At 63.7% G+C, this 8944-nt stretch overlaps 2 protein-coding genes across 2 annotated transcripts in view; one reads left to right on the top strand and one right to left on the bottom strand.

Annotated features, from left to right (window-relative positions):
• Positions 1-5026, top strand: Tmie (transmembrane inner ear). The gene is made up of 3 exons (XM_019207482.2): positions 1-1074; positions 3535-3684; positions 3858-5026. The coding sequence occupies exons 1-3, from the start codon at positions 1023-1025 to the stop codon at positions 3956-3958; spliced, it is 303 nt and encodes a 100-aa protein (XP_019063027.1). The 5' UTR covers positions 1-1022; the 3' UTR covers positions 3959-5026.
• A 525-nt stretch (positions 5027-5551) lies between these two features.
• The window catches only part of Prss50 (serine protease 50), a 3720-nt gene continuing 327 nt past the window's right edge, over positions 5552-8944 (bottom strand). Inside the window, exons 2-7 of the mRNA XM_010624574.1 lie at positions 8905-8940; positions 8624-8815; positions 7758-7920; positions 6824-7107; positions 5925-6091; positions 5552-5800 (exon numbers count right to left, since the gene is read on the bottom strand). Of these exons, the coding sequence (XP_010622876.1) occupies positions 5564-5800; positions 5925-6091; positions 6824-7107; positions 7758-7920; positions 8624-8815; positions 8905-8940 (1079 nt within the window). The 3' untranslated portion in view covers positions 5552-5563. The remainder of the gene's footprint in view (positions 5801-5924; positions 6092-6823; positions 7108-7757; positions 7921-8623; positions 8816-8904; positions 8941-8944) is intronic.

Genomic DNA, 8944 nt, shown 5'->3' with positions numbered 1-8944 from the left:
GGGGGTTGTGAGGAGAGCAGGGGCAGCCAGAGATGCCCCTCGAGTCCATCCCTTCCGGGCCCTTGCTGCACAGAGGCCCAAGGTCCTCTCTCCCCTCAGCACTAACCCACTCCTGTCCCTCAGCCAGTCTTGGTGACCAGGAGAGGGTCAGGTCTTTTCTGATCAGGATGGCTCTGCCCAGACTCCACAGGGCAGGGCCATGTCCCAAGACATCCAGGACAGGCTCATGTCCCCTGTGCCTTGGGGCAGGATTGTGTCCTCTAGAACCACAAGGTGGGATAGTATCCCTTTATGCCTTGGAAGAAAGACCCTGTCTTTTTCCAAGGACAGTGTCTCCTAGCAACCCAGGGCAGGGTCACATTCCCCCAGGCCCCAAGGGCAGGGTGGTGTCCCAGGTGAGAGGTGGCTGGCTGGACCCTGCCCGGGGCAGCCACGGCTGCACTTACATCTTCTGGCCTCTAGGTGTCGCCGTTGCATTAGTTATTTCTCCTGTCCTGTGTGGACACTACAGTCTCTATGAGGCCACCTGGTGGGGACCTGGGGCAGAACAGCTCAGCCTGGGCCCGGCTCCCAGAAAGGAGGGAGGGAATCCTGTCCCCAGCACAGGCCTTCCTGAGCTCCCAGGCGCGGCAGGAGGCGTCCACAGGATCCTGGACCTGGCTGGACTTGGTTTCCCAAGCACCAGCCACCCTCTGTCAATGAACCAGAGCAGCCCTGAAAGGGAGGGGTCAGTCCCAGGGGCCCGAGGGCCAGGTGAGCACCCGACACCTCCCGAGGTGGGTAGGATACCTCTGCTTCCCACGTCACCGCGCATGGTCCGGGCCCGGCTGTTTTCAGGTTCTCAGTCTGAGCTTGCTGAGTGTCCAAGGCACTGGATTTCAGGAGGTTCTGAAATCGGGCTGAGTCCTCGCTGAGACCCAGCCTCCTCCACCTGGCTCACTCCTCTCTCTCCGCAGCCCAGCACCGCACCGCCCAAGCCCAAGCCGCCCCCGCTGACCAAGGAGACCGTGGTGTTCTGGGACATGCGGCTGTGGCACGTGGTGGGCATCTTCTCGCTCTTCGTGCTGTCCGTCAGTGAGTAGCCACCCGCCTCTGCCCAGACGCAGCAGGCCTGCACCCCGCACCCGGCGTGGCCGTCCTGTGGCTCAGAGCAGCACTTCTGGGCAGTGCAAGCAGGCCAGGTGCCCACAAGGGGCCCGCTGTGGCTTCGGGCACCTCCGGATCAGCACAGTCCCCGGGGAGGGTGGACCTGAAGGTTTCTGCTGCTGGATGCGGGAGGCAACCACACGGCAGTTAGGCTAATTACAGGCCTTCGGCCGGGCAGGACGTGTCATTTTCCCTGCGTCCTCCCCGGCTGTTCCTGCAGCCTGGCCAGCTCTCAGGGCCCACACCCAGGGGCCCAGAGCGGCCGCCCCCCACCGGCAGTGCCCCAGATGCCTGGCAGATGTGGCTCAGACTCTGCCTCGTCAAATTCCATTTCCGGGAGTGACTCAAATCAAAGCAGGAGGCCTGGTCCCCCAGGGTCTGGGCCCTGGCTGTGCAGTCGGCCAGGCAAGACTCCTCAGCCCCTCCTCAGCCTCCTCCTGGGATGGGGTCCCTAGTCCGGAAGGGGGCAGAAAATCCCCATGAAGGGCAGGCCAGGCATGGGAGGCTGCTGCGGCATGAGGCGGAGCCATCTGACCCAGGGCCCCACAGGAGAAAGCATGTGGGGGCTCAGTGGGAAAGGGAGGGGAGACCCACTCCCCGCCCAGGGGCCCACAAAGGGGGCCGTGGGGCTGTGCCAGGAGGCACCAGCAGGAAGGAAGGGGTGAGCAGAGGCGGCAGGGTTAGGATGGCCCCAATGGGGTGTTCGTCCAGGGCACCCCGTTTTAAGTTCTAACACTTTCCTGGGAGATGCCCAGGGCAGGACAGCCCACGGGGGGCCCGCGCCTTGGACATTCAATGCCAGCAGCCAGATGTGAGGGGCTCCAAGGAAGATGGACATCTGACTGCACTGGGCCTCTCCTGGTGCCAGGAAAAGGGTCCCCTCATCCCCCTGAGCAAAAGGCGGCCCTGTGCTCCCTGCTGAGGCCAAGAAGCAGGCGGCTCGCTGAGGCCCTAGCACACACAGGTGCCCATACCCTCTGCCCCCAGGAGCACCACCCAGTAGCAGCCCTGAGCACAGGTCTGGAGCACCCCAAGGACAGAGGGGAAGAAGCTGGGAGCCCCTTGTTGATGGCAGTGCCAAGGGGCACAGTGTTGCTTGGGTGTCAGTCACACAGAGCAGCCCTGAAAGGGAGGGGTCAGTCCCAGGGGCCCGAGGGGCAGGTGGGCACCCGACACCTCCTGAAGAGGGTAGGATGCCTCTGCTTCCCAGGCGGCTTGGCCCAAGGAGCTGAGGGTGGAGAGTCTGGGGCAGGTGGGAGCCTGGGTCTCCTACAGCCCTGGACTTGAATTTGACCCAAAGCACTTTGTTTCTCCCCTTCTCTGAAGAGAAGCACGCAGGGGGTGGGGGGAGCAGGCACCGAGCTCTGCTCTGGCTGCCAGCGGCTGCCTGGCCATAGCCTGAGGGATACAGTACTGAGGAGGTGCCCGTCGGTGGCCACAAGCAGGGATCCAAGCCAGTAGGGTCAGGTGGGGACCAAGCCAGGTCTCAGGCATCGAAGAGAGTCTGAAGAACACCTGCACCTGACCTGCTCTCCACCCAGCTCCACCAGCGACAGCCCCATGCAGACTCCCACTGGCCGCACCCCAGGGTGCCTGGGTGCTGCTGGCTCCAGGTCCACCCGTTCAGGCCCAGTCCTATCCACCAAAGTGGAGCTCTGAGGCCATCCACACATTCACTCACTTATTCATTGCTTTCTCTCTATGCATGCAGTTAGGCCAGGCCGAGACCCTCAGTGGAAGGGACCCAGCCCTGGCTGTACAAGCTGGCCCTAGGCTCCAGCCCAGGCCACTAGGTCTGATGCATTTGCTCCAAACAGGCCTGGCTTGTGAAGCCTGGGCTCTCCCGCCTGCCAGGAGTTGGCCAGGAAGCTTGGTCTGCCCATCTGATTTATAATAAGAACAAGCTCTGTCCCCTCCCCTGGAGTGAGGGCCAAGGTGGTCAGACTGCGGGGGCCTTAGAAAAATAAACTCAGTCCAACCAGGTCTGGCAGCCGCGCCCTGCTCTGCCCTCACTACACAGGCCAGTGCCGTGCCCCGGCCCAACTGGCATGGGCACAGCTGCCCTTGGTGGAAAACCGCTCCTGGAATAGCTCTGGTGAAGTGGATGCCCTGGGCAGGGGCTGGGACCCCTTCCTGGCAAGGCCTCAGCCAGCAGGGCCCTGAGGCCATCCTGGCTGCATCAGAGCCTGGCAGGATAGCGGGTGCAGAGGAGCAACCCAGAGGCCTGGGGGAGGGCCCAGCTTGGGGTGCGAAGCAGCCCGTGCCTGTGGGACCAGGCAGAGGATGCCCAGGGCAGGGCAAAAGATGGGAGCAGAGTCCATGGCACGGCGCCTATCCAGGGCCACCTGCGGCCCAGCCCCAGCCAAGCCTACTGTGCGCTCCCCACAGTTATCACCCTGTGCTGCATCTTCAACTGCCGCGTGCCGCGGACCCGGAAGGAGATCGAAGCCCGCTACCTACAGCGGAAGGCAGCCAAGATGTACACGGACAAGCTGGAGACTGTGCCGCCCCTCAACGAGCTCACGGAAATCCCGGGAGGTGAGCCCCCCCCCTGCTCCACCCACTGTCCAGATTCACCCTGCTCCTGCCCTCCGCCCGCGGCAGGGTCAGGGGGTGGGGGACCAAGCACAGCCTCCACCACGGCGAGGCAGACCTTCCCTGGAGACCTCAGGCCCCACTACAGCCACTCAGCTTCTCCCCCCGGCCCACAGAGGACAAGAGGAAGAAAAAGAAGGACGGTGTGGACACAGTGGCCATCAAGGTAGAAGAGGATGAGAAGAATGAGGCCAAACAGAAGAAAGGACAGCAATGAGGAGGTCCACAGGGTGGCAGCCGGGCTGAGCCGAGGCCACAGCCAACCCACATGGCCCGGCAGGTGCAGGGACAGACGACAGGGGCCGGCCTCCTTCCACAGGGCACCTTGCGGCTGACCCACCCGGTGCGCCTCCGCTCACCCTTTCAGCCAGGGGCAGCAGTGGGGATGCGATGGTGGGGCAGTTTCCCTCTGCCCTGACAGGCTGTCGTGATGGGCCACAGCTGGCTGGACACAGGCCGAGAGGGCCACCTCATGGTGAGGAGCCTGCCCCAAGCCTGGCGGGGTCCTGTCCCTGGGGCGAGGGGCCCAGAAGCAGGAGACCCTGTCCCCGCAGACCCCAAGCTCCGCACAACGACATGCACTTGCTTTGCCCGTCACCGTGGAGCTGAGCTGCAAGACACTGCCATGAGGCGTGAAGCACAGGGACCTCCATCTCCTAGGTGGGCTCGGGGCACAGAGAATCAGGATGTCCGGCCGCCATGACAGCTCTCTCTATGCCCACAGTGGCCGGAGGGTTCAGGACCCTAGAGGTCGAGGTGGGCAGCTCCCAGCTGCGCCGTGCAGCAGCCTCCTCCCACCCACACTGCCAACAGCAGCATCTCTGCTGAGAAGAGCAGCCAAAGACCAAGAGGGCTGGACCCTGTGGAAGGGAGAGGGGAGAGGGGCTGCCTGGGGACTCAGGAGACAGCACAGCAGGTTCCTAGCTGGGGGCCCTGCAGGAGAAGCAGCCTGCAGATTTGCAGTTTTTTTGTTTTGTTTTGTTTTGTTTTGGTACTGGGGATCGGCAACACCACTGAGCTAAATCCCCAGCTCTGCAGATTTGTGAATAAAACTGAGCACCCTCTCAGGGCCTTCGGTGTGTTCTGTCCCTGGGGCACCTTGTGCAGGTGACACAGGCAGCAGCGGCAGGTGGCTTGGGCTGGGCTGGACCTCCCTCCCTGGCTTCTCCCGGACCAGCCCGATGAGGGCAACGGAGGAAAGGGGTCCAGAGGCTGGCAGAGCAGGAAGCCCCGGCACTGGCGAAGACGCAGGCTGTTGGAGACTCTCCCCATCTGCCCTGAGGCTCCCTGGGGACTCATGGATCAGCATCCTACAGCGGAGGGGTCCAGGCAGACTGGAAAGGGCTGGAGGCTCCGGAGAAGTTAGGGCGGGGATCACAGAGGAGCCTGCTGTGGGAGCTGGGTACTCTGCCCCTGCCAACCGGGGCAACTGCTGCCCGGTGCTCTCAGGATACAGCCATGGACTACTCCACTGAGGCTGGCCAGGGCCTTTGTCCCCTACAGGTCAGAACCTCCTGTGTGCAAGGCAGGGGAAGTTCCGGGGGGCAGGGCCACGCAGCACCCCTGACCTGGGATAAAGTCTCCCGGAAGGAACCCACTCCCCTCCCAGCCCAGAGATGCAGCTCCATTCCGATTGGGGTCCCCGCAGCCCCAGTTTCATTCCAAGCCCCCGTCATTTTACCCTGTGCCACCCTTCATGATCCCCCAAGTTGCAAGGCAGATCCTGGGGCCCCAACTCCTCCAGTACCCGTCCCCACCAGAGCCGGCCCAGGGAGAGCAGGGCAGGAGATGAGCAAAAAAAAAGCGTTTAATGGAGCGAGCATCACAGAGCAACCAGGAGGCTGAGGGGCAGTGGCAGGGCCAGGAGCAGGGCTTGGGACGGGGTGCGCAGGCCCAGCGGCTGCCCACTGAGCTGGGCCCAGATCCAGGGCTGGTAGGGGGAGACTCGCAGGAAGATGGGCGGTGCCTCACTCATCCTGCAGCCTGCACCCCAGCTCACCAAGCCCACCAGGTACGAGGTACCCTCTGAGGAACAGATCAGGGGCTCGCCGGTCACCTCCTGCGGGAGGGCAGCGGCAGGGTCAGGGCCCCCAGAGCCCACCCTCACACCCCAGCATCCCCCATTGCTCCTCCGATCCCAGCTCCCTGTCCTCCCTGGGGGAGGGGGAGGCGCGGGTGCTTACGTAGCAGAACTGCTCCCTGCTGGGGTCCGTGGCACAGACCATCTGGGAGGTGATGATCCACACCAGAGAGGAGATGGTGGAGAAGCTGTGGTAGAACTCGTCACATTCTTTGTTGTCCAGGATGGTGACTTCCTTCTCCTGGATGGTCCGGAACTGGGGCCACTCACCTGCAGGAGGGAACGGGCCTGGCTCCCTGCTGCTCGTGGCTCCAGCTCTGCCTCCATGCCCACCAGCCTCTTCTGTGTGTCAGCAGGGGCACAGGCCATCTAGCCCACCTGGCCTTGCTTCCTGAAGAGTCTGGGTCTCCTCCCACCCACTTCCAGCTGTCAGCGGTGCCTCCTCTCTCCAGGCCACCTTTGGGGACGAAGCCCCCTGTACTGAGCTTCCCCAGACCCCACCTCTGCCCCCATGTGTCCCAGGAAAGGAGACTCCAGGCATTCCCAGCTATTCCCCAGCATGGGCTGCTCTGGGGTACGTCGGTCCCCTGGGACAGAGGGACAGGTGCCTCAGTCACTCAGAGGCTCCCAAGGGACTGAACACTCCTGGGGCACCCACGTGAACCTGAGAATACGCCTGCTTTGGAGGCTTTGCCCCATGTTGGAACAGGAGATGGTGGCCCCCAAAGAGAGGGAGGATCCAGAATAGACACTGAGTGACCCCGGCCCCCAGGGGCAGACACAGGGCCCAGCTGGCCCCCCGCACTGTCCTGGTTAAGTGTGACCTTCTAGAAAGTTCTGCCCATCTGCCCAGCCTGGGGTCCGAGGCCCAACCGGCTGTGATGTGTGCACTTCTTGCATGCTCGAGGGTAGGAGACCTCAGACCCAGCAGGACGGTCTGTGGGCAGTGGGCCCCCCAGGGGACCCCAGGCTGCAGCCCAGCCTGGGGAGGCCAGGACTCACCATCGGCCCTGGAGAGACCCCAGCCCATCACGGTGCAGCGGCAGCCGGCCTCCAGCTCGTAGTACAGGTCTGGCAAGCAGATGGGCCACACGTACTTGCTGTAGTTGAGCTTGTGCTGGAGCTTGAGGAGGCCAATGTTGTTGGCCTGGCCAATCCAGGACCAGAAGCACTGGGGCCGGTACCCAGGGTTCACGATGACCTGAAGCACCGGGATGTCGGCGCCGCTCGGCGTCTCCTGATCAATCCAAGGGCTCCCCACCCTCACCGTGTAGTTCACGTTCTGCCTGGGGGACCCAGAAGGGGTGTCTGCCACCACTGCCCCCCAGCATGTTCCTCACAAAAGATGTGCACAGGGCTCCCCATTTCCATAAAATGAAAGGGGAAACGGAGGCTGGCAGATGCCCAGGGACCCGCTCAGGGGTGTGTAGCTGGCACCTGTGTGGACTACCCAGCATCCTGCGCTGTGCCTGACGGGTGTGAGAGGCCCTGTGCAGTTGCCCACAGCCTGGCTCTCACGCCGCCCGCCCTGGTACACCCCTGGGGTCCCTGTGTGGACATGAGCACGAGTCTCCATAGCCAAGGCCACCCTCGGGGCCCCAGGCCAAGCCAACTCCCCTGTGAACATGTCTCCATCCACCACCCCTTCTGCCCCCTTCTGCCCTGAGTACTCCACGGAGGGAGGAGGAAGAGGAGCAAAGGGGTGGAGAGAAAGAGCCGGGAGGTGGTGGAGGCCAGACAGAGGCTGCCAACGGTCCAGTCCCTGTCCTGGGATGACTGCACAGCACCCAAGGGCCAGGTGAGGGGCACAGGGCGAGTCCACTGCCAACGGCATCTGCACGACTCTGCTGCCACCTGCCTGGAGCTGGGGTGACACTGGGGCTGGGACTGGCGCCCTCCAGGGTTGCTGCTCCATGCCCCCCAGGCTCCGACTCACCGGTTCACACAGTGGGCCACGGCCAGTACCCAGCAGGAGGCGATGAGGCTTCCCGCACAGACATGGATGTCATTGGCCTGCACGCTGACCATCCAAGGTGCCCGCCGGGCCATGGCCGCTGCGTCACGGAGCGTGGGGTCCGGTTCAAAGGAAGAGCCACAGGCTGAGGAAGGAGAGATGCTGGGATGCCGCCAGCCCTGGGGCCCCTCCACTCCACCAGACCCTTCACAGCTACTTCCACTCAGCCACCAGGCTCCACCCCACTGGGAAACCCCTCCTGTGAGCCAGCACACACACAGGCAGGCACACGCACAGCCGGGTCCCGCAAGGGAAAGGCCAGTGGCAAATGGCTCCCGAGGCTGCCTGGACTCACAGGGGCTCTGAGCTTCTGGCCCATGCCTGACCAGCAGGACTGTGAGGATCGTGGCCCTGGGACTCTCCTCGCTGCTGTGGGAATGCCAACTGCTGCAGCCACTTTAGGGGCACTTTCAGAATGGAAGATGCCCCATCAGGCACCCATGGTCCAGCTCCTGGGTGTTTCCAAAAGTATCGGTGGCTGGCATAATTGGTGTAAGTGGCCAGTGTTACTATTTTTTTTTATCTCCTGTGCACACTGCTGGGACAGCCCAGGGCCTCAGGTGCGCTAGTCAAGCCTGCACTGCTGCACCCCGCCCTGAGGGTAACAGGGGAGACCCCAGTGGGCAAGGTCCCCAGGAGCCTCTGCAGGCACAGCTATGCCCCGAGTCCAGGACAGGAACTTCTGTGGGTCCCGGCAGAGCCCACGGCCCACACCTGTGCCTGGAACACCAGAGATCACAGCCACCAGAAGGGTCCCTTTGGTCCCCTCCTCGCCCCGCAGTACTCACAGGGCATAAACGTGGGCCTGGGTGTAGGCAGCGGTGTCTGGGAGGTTGGGGCCTGGTGGACAGCGCGAGGCTTGCCGAGGGCACAGGTGGTGGCTCTGGGGACACAGGTGGCTCCTGGGGTACAGAGTTCACCAGGGTTGACCGAGGCTGTGTTGGACAGGGCGATGGGCGCGCGGCCTGCACCCAGACAGCCTGCAGAGGACACGGAGAGATCAGGGGCAGGCGCGGGGTCTGGGGGGAGAACGGCAGCCGGTGGAGGGGTGGGGCAGGCGGGGTCTCACCCACAGGCAGGAGCAGGAGAAGCGCGCAGGCTTGGGCTGG

Source organism: Fukomys damarensis, unplaced genomic scaffold (assembly GCF_012274545.1).
Source record: "Fukomys damarensis isolate Sample0158 unplaced genomic scaffold, DMR_v1.0_HiC HiC_scaffold_12, whole genome shotgun sequence".
NCBI lineage: Eukaryota > Metazoa > Chordata > Mammalia > Rodentia > Bathyergidae > Fukomys > Fukomys damarensis.
This window is presented reverse-complemented; position numbering and strand designations above follow the sequence as displayed.